Consider the following 17,821-nt stretch of genomic DNA (forward strand, 5'->3'; position numbering starts at 1 on the left):
AAGAGTATGAACACAATACTTACTAGGACTTCATGCCATACTCATTCCATGCACTCCATTCACATGCGTGTCAGATGGCAACCTACATGCATACACATAACCTCACATCATTCTCTTTCTAATGCATAAGCAACTGTACTAGAAATAGAACTATGCTTCACTTGGAACACTCACCGTCCATCCCTGGGTTCTTACGTGCCATTTACTATGCTAAAACTTTCGGAGTCTTATCCCTTAAAGTGAACCTCCATAATTCACCTTAGGGTTAAGACACTAGAACCTTTGCCTTACTCTTCTATCAACCATATTTTGATGTATGACTTAGACTAATTAAGTCACGCATCCTGATCCTAGATAACTTACCCATTGCTACCTTCATGCATCCTAACCTATACTCAATCTTCATTTCCATCCATACAGGCCACATGACTTTAAGCCAAGCCTGAGGTTTAAACATCGTGCAACCATGCTCAGGATAGATTACCCATTACATATGGTAAACCTGTTCGGCACACGTGTCTCGCCAAAGGCACATGTACCTTATCCCTTTTATCCATTGGTAGCTTGCTTATATGAACAAGCACCATACTCCAATACCAACTTGCTCAGACCCAGTCGATAGGTCTCTTCCTTCTTCCCAGTCCTGTACAAGCTCATCTCGACACTTAACAAGACAAGACTGCATCCACAAATGCACTCTGTCACGTCACATAGCTCGAGACTAATCACGAGTCACGTCACGACGCCCATCACGCTTCCATTGCTCTACTCTTACACTTTTCCACCACTTCACATATACTCTCAACCATAAGTCAACTACAAGGTGACACCCGTCACCTTGGACTACATGCCACACCACAACTACTTCGAGACGCTGTTACATAATTCTTGATGCCACACAATACACTCTATGCTCCTCAACTATGCAACCATCATTTTATTCGTGACATGTCATAAGGTGCATTGCTACACAACATGGAGTACGCATCAAATATACTCTCTTTGCTACATCATGTATTACCACAAGGCACATCACATTGTGCATCGCTACACAACACGGAGCACATGCCACATGTACTCTTTTCACTCTATGCCACACGTCACTACGGTGCACATCACACAGTGTGTGGCTACACTTCATGGAGTACACTCCACATGTACACCCTTCACACGCCATGCCACATCATAACTACGGCATGCACCTCAAGCCTATACCTCACAGCACAGTCCACAACACTACACAGTTATGCTCAACACTTCGTTACACAGTCACACTTCAATTCACAACTATGCAGCAAACTCCACAATACTAATAGCACAGTCTACAACCCATCGACTACTATTTATCATAAATAATGAGGGATATAGGGTTATACCATCGATTGGATAGCCCGTGTGTCGCTCGCTGCTCGTCACGATCAAGATGTCGGAGGAGTCGTTCAAGGCGGTTAAACTGCATACGGTGGCGGTTAGCAACGAACAGTCACATGGTTAGCCATGTAAAGAGGTGGTTTGAGCTTGGGGATAGCTAGGCGTGGTCTTGGAAAGGCTCAAGGTGGTCTGGATGGCGGAGTACGACAGATCTCACAATGAACAGTGTACTCGAGAGAGAGTGAGGGTGCGTGAGGATGAAGGGAGCTATGGATTTTCTTGGGGAGCTAGGGGGAGGAAGATGGAGGCTGGTGGTAGTGCTTGGTGGTAGGTGGTGGCCGGATGGTGGCTCACGACAGCAAATCTGGCCATGGTTGGTGCAACCCGTGCATGGGAGAGTGGGGGAGAGTGAGAAAAGTGGAGACTTCGGTTGGGCATGAAATTGGCTAGGGGAGGTCGTGTTGGTTAGGGGATCATGGTGGTGGTGGTATGGTGGTGTGGGTTATCGTGTACTACTGTGCATGGTGGAGAACTCGTGTGTGTGTGTGTGTAATGGCCCAACAGAGATAGGGAGGTAGGGGGAAAGAAGACCATGGAGAGGAAGCCCATGAGGTGGTGGTGCCGTTGGTGGTGGTTGGTGGCCAAGCTGGCTGTATACGACGGCGCTATGGTGAGAAATGAGCTTGAAACCCATTTTGTTAAAGTTGTCGTGGGAGGAGAGAGAGAGAGAGAGCATGTGGGGGCTCGCTGGTGGGAGGAGGTGTTGGCCGGAGGAAGAGGAGCAGCTGGTGACCGGTGGTGGCTGGGCTGAAGAGAGAAGGCCATGGAGAGAGAGAGAGAGAGAGAGAGAGAGAGAGAGAGAGAGAGAGAGAGAGAGAGAGAGAGAGAGAGAGAGAGAGAGAGTGAGGAGAAAAAAAGATGGGCTTGGGTATTTAATCCAAGCCCTTCATTTTAGGATCTACAAAACGATTGAAGGGTGAGTTTAAATACTGATTTGAAAATACGTAATAGTTTTATTTAAATTAAAACACTGAGAGGAATTAAGATAGAATATTATTTTATAAACTAAAGTTTATAAAATAATACTCCTCATCACTAATTAAAATAATGAAGTTTCGTTAGTTGTTTAAAGAAAATAAAACCATTTAATTTAATTTAGAGTTTTCAACTTAAATTTAAATTTCATAATATTTTTAAATGACTAAAATATTTAATTTAATTAATTTTCCACAATTATAATATTTTTGGACATCTTCAAAAATATTATAATTGTGTTATTTAAAAACAATCTTAGTCTAATAATATTGAAAATATCACATATAAATATTTTCAGAATATTTAAAATATTCATAAGCTTTAAAATCCGCTTGTTATCTTTTAAAACACACCATCGAGGTATGACACGTAAATCGAAGCTCGTAATTATGGAAGAAAGAATGAGCAGGTTATTACAATCTCTCCTTCTTAAATAAATTCTGTCCTTGGAATTTGCTTAACGTCCTAAAATTTTGCATAACCTTATTATGGACCCATTTAAATAGGCCCTTGTGTCGTCCTCACATTATAATGCACGTTGCGCATCTTGGTCATTCCTGGGAGAAAACTTATTTCTCACGTCTCGTAGCTTGCCCATTAACACCCTTAGAGTTAACCCTAGGTATTTAGACGCATCCATTTGGTAGCTCTCACACTACCTATGCTGATATCCTTACAAGAAAAGCTTGAAGTCACCATCTCATCTTCCAGTTCGGTCCTCGCTTGGCTCATGGTCGTTCATGCATTTCCTAACTATTGCAGTCCATTTAGCATTTCTATTCTATTCCTCTCATGACATGGGACTACTTCCATACATTCCTAGCATCTCATCATTCATTCCTTCCTTTTCTAACAATGTTCATTCTCTATTACTTCCTTCATGACATGCACTTAACATAACCTTTCCTAGTAGGTGCCATTCTGACATGCATACATTGACTAGGTTATACTTGTAAAATACTGTAATAGTTAAAAGAAAATACTTTCTTATACTTACTGCAGGACGAGACATGTCTTGGGAAGACGTCAGCTTAGGTTTTTCCTTCTTCTTTCAGTTCTCTTTTTAGAAGTTTTCTTTCATGTAAAAAGTTTTCTTTCTTTTATTTTGAAAAAAATATTATAGGATCTTTCATAACTTGGGTTTTGCTCTGATACCACTATGTAATGCCCGTCATGCGTTCCTTTAAAACATGATTTTATGAAAATAGACGGGAATTACGGTTCCTTTTCAAAATTTCTTTCCTTTTGTGCCATATTTTTATAAATAAAACTTGTTTCTTAACTTAAAAGATTACAGCAGAAAACATTAAATTTCATAACTAAAGTCTCTCGTACAAAATAGCATGCCAAGGCTTTTGTGCTTGTCCCCTTGGGCTGTGTTCATCCTGACGTATCATACTCATCTTGTCCATGGAAGGGCACACATAAAAACTAAAATGAGTCGATGACTCGTAAGCATTACTTCATATAGTTAAAAGTGGTTAACTTATTCGAGTGTGATCCATGCCCTTATAGATAATGTCGATGTCTTTATATGTTCCACCACACTTCGATGGGGAAAACTATGCTTATTGGAAAGTTCGTATGACGGCTTTCCTCAAGTCTTTGGATGAACGTGTACGGCATTCAATTGAATGATGATGGACTAAATCCGAAACATCTATAGATGCTTGGACAAAAGATGAAATTAGCAATTATAATTGGAATAGTAAAGGACTTAACACTATTTTCATGGTGGTATCCCCCAAAGAATTTAAAAGAATCTCCATGTGTGAGATTGCTAAAGAAGATTGAGGTATTTTGGGGTTACACATGAAGGCATAAGAATAGTAAAAAATTCAAAATTGCAAATGCTAACCTCAAAATTTGAAGAGATTAAAATATTGAAAAATGAGAGTTTGAATATTTTTATGCTAAACTGAATGATATTGTGAATTTTAGGTTTAATCTCAGCGACAAGGTAGAGGATTCAAGGGTCTTGAAGAAGATTTTGAGATCTCTACCTGAAAGATTTCAGCCTAAGGTTACTGTCATTAATAAAAGTAAGGATTTGTATACAATAAAAGTTGAAAACCTGATCAGTTTGTTACAAATGTATGAATCCTCACTTCCTCAAATAAGAAAATGTAAGTCCATTGCTTTCAAAATAGTAAAAGAGGATCCAGATGATTTTTTTGATGAAAAAAATTTTAACAATAAGGATATAGATTTCACAGCAAGAAAGTTCAGAAAATTCATGTTTAATAAAAAGTCTAGTGGAAAGCAAAAGGGAGGTATAGAATTTTCTGCAAAGAAAAATTATTCTGAAAAATAGAATAAAGAAAAATTTGAAAAAATTGATAAAGTAAAATGCCATGAATGCTTAGGATATGGTCATATAAGAGTTGAATGTCCAAATTTTAAGAAAAGTAAAAGAAAAATGTTGAATGTCACACTTAGTGACAGTTTAGATTCTGAAATTCAAACTCATAATCTGATGATGAAAAATCTTTTATAACTTTTTCTACTATTGTGAATAATTTTCTTTCGATTGCACTAACAAAATCTTTAAGTGATTGTGATTATAGTGATTTGAATGTATCACTTGCTGATACTGACCAAGAATTAAGTTTACAGGAAGCATACAATGATGTGTGTGAAGAAGTGATCAAATTAAAGAAACACAATCAGAAGTTGTACAATAGATTTATTGTTCTGGAGAATGAGAAAAACAATCTTTCTGAGACATTAAAAGTTTTTGGTGTTGAAGTATCAACATTAAAGAATCAAAAGGCCGTCCTAGAAAAAGAATTAGAAAAGTTTCAGATGTGCAAGCAAAAAGTAGCAACACATAAATTAGATGAGATTTTGAGTTTTCAGAAGTCAAGTTGTTATAGATCTGGCCTAGGATACACAACTTCCCAAGACAAAAATCCTACAATGTCATCATCCACTGCCACTACCTCTAAGGGTATTATCTTTGTCAAAGGAAGCCAAGTTGTGGGTGATCCAAAAAAAGTCGCTTCAAATTCAAATCTTTTTAGAAAGCCTTGTGGAAAATCAACCTCAAAAAGATTGATTCGAGGTAAATTTATTCCTACTTGTCATCATTGTGGTATTGTTGGTCATATAAGACCATATTGCTTTAACTTGAATAAAGTGCAGAAAATTGAAGTTGAAAGAAACCCAAAAAGGAAAGTGAAGAGTCTAGATAAGCAAGTTTGTAATATGAGTCAACAAATCAACTTCTTAAGTCTCAAACTTGGTGTTCTAGCAGATTTTTGCTTTCAAAATAAAGAAAAGATCATATAAAATAGTGTTGATAAAAAATAATAAAAAAAGGCCAAAATTCAAAGCAAAATGGGTGGTCAAAGAAGATGCCATGTCACATTAATTGATAGGACATTTTTCATGTTCTTGCATTCATTGCATATCATTAGTCTAGGACACGCATTTTATTTTTTTTGTTTTAGTTTGTGTATGTTTTTGTTTTTTAGTTTTTGAATTAAAAAAACATATATATATACTATTTTTTCTGGTTTGATTCAAAATTTTTCTTTAAGGAAAGTGCATGTTTAATATGTCAAAGTTTGAGCACTTGTGTTCCCGCTTAAATAAATTTTTGAACGTATGCATCTCTCTACTTTGTACAATTCACTTTGTGCATACTAACCCTGTGGATTATCTTGGCAAAGTTCATTTACAAAGCACTGTGAGGATCTTATATATATGCATATTATAATTAAAGTTTATATTGATGCACACCATAGAGGGAGTCCATGACTTGAATTGACTAATATTGTGACGCCCCCAAATTCCGTTTGGGATCGGACGAACATTTGAAGCGTCAAGACATGCAACACAAGGTTACCTGCCTCCATTCATGATATATAAGATGCAATGTTCCTAACATGCATCTAACATTATGCAATATTCGCAGCGGATAATTTTTTTCTTTAGCAATACTATGCACCAAATTGAAAATCTCTCAAATGCTTAAAACATACTTCATACATAAAGACCCATTGAACAACTAAGATCACAACACTAGTTCAAAATGGTTATGATCCAAAAAGTACTAGAGATGCAACCCCATCGTACAAGTAGTAATTTACGTTAACTACTATATTAACATTGACGTCGCACAGTCGCTTAGTCAACTGTGTTTAATTGATCAGCTCCTGTTTCTCCTTCAGGTCCTATAACAAGATCTACCATTCGGAAGGAATGGTAGTTGGGACTACCAAAGTGAGATTTGATTACAAATCTCAGTAAATTAACAAAAAACTTCCACACAAGCTAATGATAAATGCATAATCAAATTCATAAGTAATTAAAGCATAACTTGGCGTACAACATAGCATAATTGACATAACTTAAATTGAAACATGAACTGAACTTGACTTGACATGAACTTGATCTGAAACTTGACTTAGCATGAACTTGCTCTGAAACTTGAATTAACATGAACATGATATGAAACTTAACTTATCATGAACTTGTTCTGAAACTTGACTTAACATGAACGTGATATGAAACTTGACTTATCATGAACTTGTTCTGAAACTTGACTTAACATGAAAAATACATACTCCACAATTGTTGTGGCCCCATGTATTCTACGTGTAAATACATACTCCACAGTTGTTGTAGCCCCATGTATTCTACACAAACTTGACTTAACATGAAAAATACATACTCCACAGTTGTTGTAGCCCCATGTATTCTACACATCACAATGCAGTTAAATACATACTCCACAGTTGTTGTGGCCCTATGTATTCTACACATCACAATGCAGTTAAATACATACTCCACAGTTGGTGTGGCCCTATGTATTCTACATGTCACAATTGCTGTGTCTCACGTAGTGTATGCGTCACAATTGCTGTGACCCCATACTTCGTGTGCCACAAATGTTGTGGACCCCACGAAACTGAATGTACTCAAGATGAAACGTGACTAGAATACAAAAGGACTGAAGCCCTGATGTAACATAGCGTGACTTGAACATAACTTGAAATACATGACCAACTTGAGATAGAAACATTTCGTAACATGACATAACATATAATAGATAACATATTTAACATGACATACTTGTAACAGTGAATATTACATGACTTGACATACATGTAATAGATGGCATACTTAGCATGACGTACTTGTAAGGTACAGTAATACATGACAGAATATATTATGTAACAGATAAAAATTGATGACAGAATAAATTCTGTATAATAGACAATTACGTGATAACTTGGCATGGCATGACATATATGATAACATACATATATACACTGTAGTTCCTTTACTTAGCACACATACACAGTAGACTGCTAGTAAGTTAAAAACTAACTTATCTCGATCTCCGCATTTCTTATAAAACCTTAAGCGCGATCACGAGGAACTGTAATTAGTGATTCTAAAAGTTAGCACTAAATCACTAATAAATTGAAATATGAAAAATACTAACTTAAAGAGTAAAATTTTCATTTTACTCTCTGCGTGTAGGAAAATGACCGTTTTACCTATAACTTAAGGATTTTGCATACTAACTCCAAAAGTCACCAAAATTTACATGCCTCATGTAAATTTTGTCCTCAATTCAAATATCAATTTAGAAAAATTTAAAATTAATCACAACTATTAAAACTCCATAGTGCCGAAATTCCCATATGCTATTTCTATTGATTTTTGTTTCCAACTTGTTTTGATCAACCTTTTGATCTATGACTTATAAATATGTGATCTTTAAACCAAACCATCACATGGTTTAAAAAGATATCCTAAAATATATATAAGCTTCTAATTCAAGATCACATGGTTAAAAATTAACCAAAACATAAATTTAGCCAAGAACATCCACACTTTGGCTTATCTGAATATCTCTTTGCATAAAATTTCATATCTTTGAAACTAACATCAAATATCTTCAAAATAATAATATAACATGTATATAAGATGCTTAGGATCCTCCAATAAAATTATCAAAGTCATTGGAATAGGTTTAGACCACCAAAGAGTTAAACTTTCTCAAAACAAAAACTGTTTTTCCTCTTCCAGTTTCTAAGTTTCTAAATCTAAAAAAATCTTTCATCAAAACCATTAATAATGCCAAAATCCTCAACCAATAGTCATATATATATGTTAACAATACTCCATAAAAATTTCGGACCCATATCTATCAATTAACTTGGTCAAAAACTCCAAACTATAATATATTCTCCAGTTTATCTCCCAGAATGACCTTTCTATAGTTTACATAATATTTGACTGACCAAATGATCTTAAAATGGGACAAATAAGATATACACATAAACTAGACTCAAAAAGGAACAACTTATATGAAGGATACTTTATGATAAAATGCTTACAAAAGCTTCGAAATGGGTGTGCAAAAGAACTCCTAAAAGCTGTCCGAGAGAGAGTGTTTGATATTCTTTTAATGGAAAGTGTAAATGAAGATAATTTCGTGGGGAGGGGTGGCTGGAGATACTTATGAATGAGATATAGAAGAGATGAGGCTGGAGTGAGAGTTAAGTGTAGGACTCTCTTACCCGAAGTGAGAGTTAAGTGTGAGACTCTCTTACCCGAAGTGAGAGTTAAGTGTAGGACTCTCTTACCCAATAATATCCACGAAATTAGCTTAAAATATTTTTATTCAATAATATCCACAAAATTAGTTTAAAATATTTTTATCCAATAATATTTACAAAAATTAGCTCAAGATATTTTTATCTAATAATATCTACAGTTTTGAACAGACGTTTCCTCCGAAAATATGAAAAAGTGTTATTGCGCCATTAGACCTTAAATAAGCCTCCAAGTCTAATGGTACAAACCATAATACATTTTGACACTTTTAACTATTTTCAATAATCAAAAACACATTTCGGATACCATAGTAAATAATAACACTAACTATGTAGTTAGACTAAAACCTATACGATTAATAGATTTGTGAAAACTTATGGGGTTTTCACTAGGTTCCTAAAGCTAATACAAATTTCACAATTAAATTTCTAGCAGACTGTTACAAATACTAGTTGAACCTAATACATTAATAAAGAGTTGTCCCATTGCCAAACACAAAAAGTTGATCCATATAGAAAAAGTCAGTGTTAAATCATTCTGAAAAAAGACTAACACCCTACATGGATCTATCTCTTTAAGTCCTTATAGAAAGAATTGTTGCTCTAATCATTGTGGAAAAAGATAAGAAACAAAAATGGACATAAAAAAAGCGGGGGTTGTGCAAACTAGCATGTGGTGGAGATGCTCATGCATCTAGGCCCTAGCATAAAGTTTGACTTTTAAGATGAGTGACAATCTTTTGGGAGCATCTATAAGAAGAAAATACTCATGGACAATATTATAAAAATATATTGAAGAGAAAATAAAATAAAATAAAGACTTGCTACCTTATATAAGTTTGCTCACTCACACACTCACATGAACTTTCACATTGATGATCTTATGAGGAGTGAACATTCATAATGATTGTGGCAAATGAGATGGTGTAAATGATCAAATTTGTTTTGTCATATACACTATGGTTGACCTAAGATACATCTAAGTATGTTACTTGTCTCAATGTTCATATTTGAAAAATAAAAAATAAAAGATACAAAATTAAAAAAATATAAAAAATATATATATATATATATATTTATAAAAATGAAAAAAAAAAGGATTTGATTATTCCATATTTTTTATTTTTTTTTCATTTTATTTATAAAATATATGAAGTAATAAAAACTATTAAAGTGTTGTGTGTGAGAAATTATGAGTGTTGGTCTACGTTAGGGACGTGGCCTCATAGGTGTTTGGTTAAGTCCCATTGGGATTTTATGAGGCATGACAGGAGCACGAGCCTTAGTCGCTTAAGTGACTTATATCACTACAAAAAGCACCTAGCCATATCCTGATAATTTTTTCCTAATCCTTTGCGAGCCCAAGGTACTTTCACATCTTCTCACTTTCAAATTCTACGATTCTACCCATATCACCCGTACCAGTTTTGATTATCTCGAGATTAAGAACAAAGAATCTTCGACTCCTATTCAACATCACGGTAAGGTTGGTTGATTCGAATTTCTTTTATTTTATAAGTTTAGGGCTTAGAGTATGTTTGATGCAGATTGGATTATGGAGTTCAAGTATGTGAATGATGGGTTTGATTATTTATTGGGTTGAGTGTAGGCCTGCAACCCGGCATGGAATATTCGGGTTTGGGCCCGACCCGACCCGAAACAACAGCAGACCAGAAGTCTAATAGATCCGACGGACCTGACCAGAATAAGATCGGGTCGAACCCGTATGACCCGACCACAACATGATCCCTTTTCTTTTTCTTTCATTTTCTCGTGAGCCAAACAATCAAAACCACAACAAGCCTTTTATTAAAAAAAAAAAAAAAAAAAACCCACCACAGACCATGCTCCACAATAGGAACCCATTTCATTTTTCTTTACCCAACATCGGGATTATTTTTTCCTTCGTTTTCTCATGAGCCAAACAACAAAACCACAATAGACATTTTCTCATGAGCCAAACAACAAAACCACAACAGATTCTATTCAAATACGAAGAAAAAACCCACACGGGTGTATTTGAAAAAGTAAATATTTCTTTGCAATGCCTTACATTTTCCATCGTTCCTTGACTTCTCGTCCTCTCCCATCCCGCCTTGTTGTCTCAATCGACATCTAGAAATTCTCGCAAAAGACAACCACAAACTTTCTATTGTTTTGGTTAGACTTGAAAGTGTCTTGAGCTTCTGGATGAAGGAGACGGAGAGGTAGATATAAGCGGAATTGGAGAACCAAAGGGAGAGGGAGTAGAGGGTGCCAATGGGGATGACAAACGGGCTCCTCCACGACCTTGAAGACGCAGATGAGGAGGTAGGCGATGGAGGAGCAGAAGGCCATGTGAATCATGGTGAGCGAGATCGGGAATGTACTTGTTGTAGACAAAGACTCTGAAGTTGAGGGCGATCCCTATCGTCACATATAGGTAAGAGAGAATATGGTTTTACTTTGGGAGGCTAGGATTGCAGAAGTGAAGATAAGATGCTTATATACGGGCGGGTTGAAACAAAATGAAAACCCGTTAACTAGTCGAGCTGGGCCTTTTAAATCGGGCCCATCGGATTTACGGGTCATTTGCACAGCCCTAGTTGAGTGGATAATATTGCCCAGACGACTAACACAAGATGGGGGTGAATTGGGTTATATTTTAAAAATTAACAATTATAAATCAAATACACAATATAAAATATAAATAAAATACGAAATAACAATAAATATAAAGAGTAAGGGTAAGAAAGAAGCAATCTCAGTATGTTAATGAGGTTCGGCCCCACTGCGTACGTCCTTACCTCAAGCTACCCCTTGAGAATCCCTAAATTCACTATTCAACGTTCTTCAAGTGGATATAGAAACTTGTTACACATTTGAACAACATCGTTATAAAGGATCCATGTAGAACACCCTCCACACTTGCAATTACCTTACACGTGGTGATTCAATTATTCCCTGTGTAGAACACTTTCTATATGCACAAGGGTCATACATACCCTTTTCCTGATACAAGAGTTGATAGTGAGCAAGTTATCAAATAACACATCGATTAGTGAAATAAGAATAATACAACACAAACTATATATCTCTCAAAATGAATAAGGTTTAAGGATCAATGCTTAGAAAAGAGAGATTGAAAGTTTTGAATGAATGTTGCAAAACTTGCAATGCTATGCGTATGCTCTTGGTGTTGTAAATTTGAAACTCTCAAATGATCTATTTATATGCATATGAGACTTCATATTTAAATTTAAAAAGATTCACATGTCAAAGACAACATTCACTTTTTCAAAAAATTCAAATAAAAGTTTATTTTTTTTCAATTGTCAAATACAACATTATTCACTTTTCAAAAAATTCAAATAAAAGTTTCTTCTTTTTCATTTGACAAAAACTGTGATGACCCGCTTTTACGTGTATTTTCACTGAAAGGTTGTTTTTAATTTAATTAATATATTAGTTTATTTATTTTAAATTAATGTATTTTAATTGGTTTTTAATTTATTTGATGTTGTGTTTAATTTATTTTAATCGTTTTACGGTTTTTAATATCGTTTTCGGCGGATCGGTTTTTAGTTTCCGGAGTGAGGATTGGACCTCATTTCTTTTCTTTTCTCTTTTTCTTTTCCCCTTTTTCCTTTTCTTTTTCTTCTTTTCTTTCTTTTCTTTCTTTTTCTTCTTCTTTCTTCCCCGTTTCCCCTCTCCCGCGCGCTGCCCCTTCTTTTTCCCCTTACCGTTGCTGCCACTTCGGCCGCCCATAGAGCCGCTGTCCGGTGGCTGTGTTGTACACCACCCCCACCATTCTCTTCCTGTCCCACCAAAGTTCATCCCCACCAATTTTCAGAGCCATTGGACCAGCCGTTAGCCGCCACGAGCCCCTGGAAGTCACAGCACCTACTCTGTTTTTCCCCTGTCATCGGTTGCTTTCGTAGCCTAGAACCGCCGCTCGCCGGCGGCGTGGCCTACACCACTCACCCAGTTTTCTTCCCCTCTCACCAGTGAACATCCCCACCAAATTTCACCTCCATCCGAGCCACCGTTAGCCACCACGAGCTCCTCCAAGCCACACGATTTTTCACCGATTCCGGCGACGTTGCACCACCTCCAGCTACCATCTCTTCACAGCTTCTTCCCCTATCTCTTGCTGATCTAAACCACCCATTTCCGGCCTTGATCCATTGCCGGAGCAGCTCCCATGAGCTCAACTCCGTTCAGCCCCTTTTTGGCCTTCGACCGCCATTTCCACCACCACCCACGGCCAAAACTCGTTTCCCTTAACTTCATAAATATCTCAAGGCCATTCCCTATCAATCCCGAGCTTTGGTTTATCCCCGTTCAAAAATGTGTAATTTATTACTCACGGCAACAGTGTAAATTACGCTGTTACATTGCTTTTCTTCCGCCGTTTGCAACGCCGCAAGCTTTCTAAAAATACCATATAGCGCTGTAAGTATTTTCCAAACCCTAATTTTAGATTTAAATATCTTTTTTTCATTTAATAAATATTTGCTGTTGGTTGGTTGATTCCGGACTGAGTCCGAGGAGTTCGGGGGTTGGTTGGATTTGAGGACGGAGTTGTTTGTTTGGTTGCTTTGGATGTTTGGAAAGTGTTGGTTAATTTGTGTAATTTTATTTGCATTGCATTGTGCACGCATATGCATGTATTAAATATTGAAAACTGGGTTTTCAAGCGAGAAATGTTTTTGGTATATATGAACGTATGGATTGATTGGTTTGATTCAAAGGCATGTATAGGGATGGTGGTAAGCAGGGATGGTGGTAGAGTCCTGCCTGCGATTCCCACCTACGGTGCACGTGGCGTAGGGATGGTGGTAGAGTCCTGCCTATGGTGCACGCGTAGGGATGGTGGTGAGCAGGGATGGTGGTAGAGTCCTGCCTGCGATTCCCGCCTACAGTGCTCTAATGGTTTAGTTAATGGGCCATTTTCAGGGAAAATGGCGAGACTGGTTTTTGGGCCATTATCTGGGATAATGGCGAGGATATGATTAAAGGATATATTTTGGGCCAAATGAGATTTTTGGCGTGTGTGGTAAAAATATGATTTTATGGGTTTTGTGCATTGGCATCCTTTCATGCATATTGTTTGAGTTTTATATGTTTTTATCTGGTGGTGTTTGGATTTTACTTACCTGCGGCACCATTTTTGGTACTATAGATTTTGATGCAGAGATCGAGGATGAGGAGGAGGAGGTTGAGCCCGAGAATGCGGCTCCGCCGGGGTGCTGAAGTTAAAATTTAAGTTTTGTTATTTGGTTTAAAACTATATTTGTGTTTTGTGATATTTTATTATGTATGTTTTGAACAGTTTTGTATTAAATTAAGAAAAATTTTGGTACTTCGTTATTGACTTTGCTTATCCGCTGCGTGTTTCTTTGTGCACATTTGTTACTCGTGCACATTTGTTACTCATACACACACTTGGCACTAATCGATAGGGTGGTGACCCGTGATGTCATCTCCCGGATGTCTCTATTTTCCCGTGTCCGTGCATGGGGATTTGGGGGCGTCACAAACGCAACATCATTTACTTTTCAAAAATTTCAAACCTAACCTTTTTACTTTTTGCATATGACAAAAAGAGTACTATTTACTTTTCAAAATTTTCAAACAAAATCGTCTACCTTTTTCATAAGTCAAAAAGAGAATCAATCACTTTTGAAAATATTCAAATAAAGCCTGCACATGTGAAAGTTGACAATCAATTATCTTTAATTTTTTTAAAATTCAAACATTTAATCATGTCATGCACATATGAAAAATAACAATTAATCATCTTTCAAAATTTTCAAATTTAATTTTCAAAATATTCATGCACATGTAGAAAATGTATTTAAAATATTAATTTTGAGCCTTAATCCTAATTTCAAATTTTTCAAGAGATGTACAAAATTACTCTATGAGTTTTAATGTGAATTTATTCCCTTCTTGCTCATGCTTGGTTCCTTGATGTGCTTAACTCCATTATGTAGACAACTTGACTTTGAGACTTCTTTATTTTTTAAATTCATTTGTTATCATCAAATTAATATGTAGATATGTAATTACACGAAACTTGAAACTTTGGGTTCAACAGATAGTGATGAGATTTTTTTCAGAGTATTCTATGCATATATTAAGGACGATTTTTGGTGGGTTATGTGATTTTACAGTTCAGTTTTATCCCAGTGCATACAAAGTGTTTGATTTTTTGTCTTAATCATTTGCTCATTGTTTGACATACATTCATGCTCATACATCAGTTGCATTTAATCCATGAAAGTTGAGACATATGAGAGTTTTTTATCATGACCTTTTTACTGTTTTCATCTCGGCACACATAAATAATATTTATTCTCTTATGAGTCTTGTAAAACTCGTGACAAAAAAAGTGGCGTATTGGAAGAACAAATTGAAATATGTTAAAATATTTTGGTGTTGTGAAATTTATGAGGAGTTTTAGTAAGTGTGTTGTTGAGAGAGAGTTTAATGAATTTGCTAAAATGAATTTGTTGAGGGGGAGAAAGTTTATTTTTGTTGGACATAAGTTTTTATTCTTGATTATTTGCTTGGAATTTCTATTCGGTTTCTTGGTTTGTTGTTTGTGCTTTTGACAGGTTTTATTTTACATTCATCAAATTAGTTTTGTCACCAATCCGCCAAAGGGAAAAATTGTAAAGGCAAAAATTGGTTAGAATTAGATGACTATATGATAAGACTTATCTTATCATTATATTTTAAATTGTTGGATGAATATAAGATAATTATTGATTTATCTCTAAATAATATTGAGTCTATTTAGAAGTCTTAGAGGTTGTTTAGATAAGTCATTGAGGTGAAAATCAAGTCTAGGAGGATCTGTATTTATCTAGAATGAAAGCTGAACATAGATCGGTCAATACAGAAGAGAGTTATCGCGAAATGTCAGCAATTTGTCAGGAGACGTCCTCGCGATAGATTGTAGCCATAAGTAGAATCCTACTTCAACTGGAACTCTTTCCAGATTGTTTATTTAAGAGATCCTATTGGTTAGGATCTACAGAGATTTAGATCTACATGGAAATTTAATATTTCAAAAATTTATACCTTCACATGTAAGCAGACTCTTTTAACAAGTAGACCTAATATAGAATATTCAATTAAATGAGCATGAAGTTTAATGATCGGAGTGAGAATTCAAATTAAGGACATCTAAACATATATGAGAAGAAGAAGAAGAAGATCAAGAAGAAGAAGATGATGATGATGATGATTATCAGTACCAACTTGCAAATTTTTGATGAAGTATAAAAAATGAATCAAGCCAAATATCCCGATTAAAACTGTGAAGCAGTTTTCCCATTGAAAAGAATTTTTTTTTTTTTTTGAATAAAACCTCATTGTATTCATATTCAAACAGTTTCGGTTACATCATACATTTTATCTATAACAACTTGATTAACAATTTCCTCAGGGCCCTCCTCAACCCAATACCTATCCTCTTCATAGTTCAATGCCATCTTAGCTAATTGATGAGCAACCTCATTGCCCTCTGTTCGAATAAAGCTCACATTCCATTTGAAAAAAGAATTTATTTTCTGCTGCAAAGCCTCCACCAAATGTCCTGCACTAGAGTCATCCTTATCCCCCCTTCTTACTGCATCAATAACTCCCTTTGCATCCCCTTCAAACTGGACATTCCCTAACCCCAAATCTTCACATAAAACCATGGCTTCCCATAATGCAAAACATTCTGCAGCAAACATACAGCCATTGAACACTTTTACAGCACATTTTGCAGCATAAACTTCACCCTCACCACCTCTGATTACCACCCCAATCCCCAATCTTCTAGAAGACTCACAAGTAGCAGCATCAAAATTAGCTTTTAGCATTGAATCCTTCGGCTTTCTCCACCCATTACCTTCCTTCATTGTTTGCTTGGTAGCTTTTTTATCCATCTCCCCCCTTACACACTCTTGAGCCAGCTTATAATCTTCATAACCTAATAATGCAATCTGTACAACACTAGCAGGAGACAATAATTTTTTCTCAAACACATACTTATTTCTTCTATGCCATATGTTTCTCATGATCATGGTCATTTTTTCTATATTCTCTGTAGAGAGTTTACTATACATTTCCTCCCAGAGCTGTAAAAAATTTATAACACCCACCCTCTATTTCTGTACAGGATTGCCCCAATCAGCCCACACATCAGAGGCCGCAGGACACCACCACACAGCATGCGTTTCAGATTCCTCATTTTCCAAACACATAGGACATTTTGCCTTCTCCACTACCCTCCTTTGCCTTAGATTTATCATAGTAGGCAGAATATTGTTGGCAACTCTCCACAAGAAAAGCTTGACAGCATTTGGGACTCCCAACTTCCATATCTGTGTCCATGTTCTTTCTTCTTTTCCTGAATCTGAACTCTCTCCACCCTTTTGTGTTCTATCTTATTGCACCATATGGTAAGCACTTCTAACCGAGAATTTACCATCTTTTGAGTACCCCCAAGTTAATCTATCATTTGTTTCCACTGGACTGATTGGTAAAGATAAAATCAGATCAGCTTCATCTTTGTCAAAAATTTGCCTCACTAAATCCACCTTCCACTCCCTGCTAGTTCTATCAATCAACTCACAAACTCGATCCTCAGCTTGTAAAATTTTAATATGAGATTGTACACAACCAGTAATAGGTTTTGGCAACCATTTATGGCCCCAAATTCTGATGTTCTCTCCATTTCCAACTCTCATCCTCATTCCTCTTTTTATCACCCCTAAAGCCGACCATACACTCCTCCAAATAAATGAAGGAGATTTGCCCAAAGTAGCTTCAAGTAAAGGGACATTCTTGAAGTATTTTTC

The 17,821-nt window shown here is 36.1% G+C and overlaps 1 protein-coding gene across 1 annotated transcript; it reads right to left on the bottom strand.

Annotated features, from left to right (window-relative positions):
- Positions 1–16,357: 16,357 nt before the first annotated feature.
- LOC122312638 lies at positions 16,358–17,050 on the bottom strand. The gene has a single exon (XM_043127296.1). It carries the CDS (start codon positions 17,048–17,050, stop codon positions 16,358–16,360), a length of 693 nt encoding a protein of 230 aa, XP_042983230.1.
- Between the last annotated feature and the right edge of the window lie 771 nt (positions 17,051–17,821).

This window comes from Carya illinoinensis, chromosome 6 (assembly GCF_018687715.1).
Source record: "Carya illinoinensis cultivar Pawnee chromosome 6, C.illinoinensisPawnee_v1, whole genome shotgun sequence".
In the NCBI taxonomy this organism is placed as follows: Eukaryota; Viridiplantae; Streptophyta; class Magnoliopsida; order Fagales; family Juglandaceae; genus Carya; species Carya illinoinensis.

What these genes read in the sequence shown, in the direction of transcription:
- LOC122312638 (XM_043127296.1), bottom strand. Translation starts at nt 17,050, where the DNA reads ATGACCATGATCATGAGAAACATATGGCATAGAAGAAATAAGTATGTG.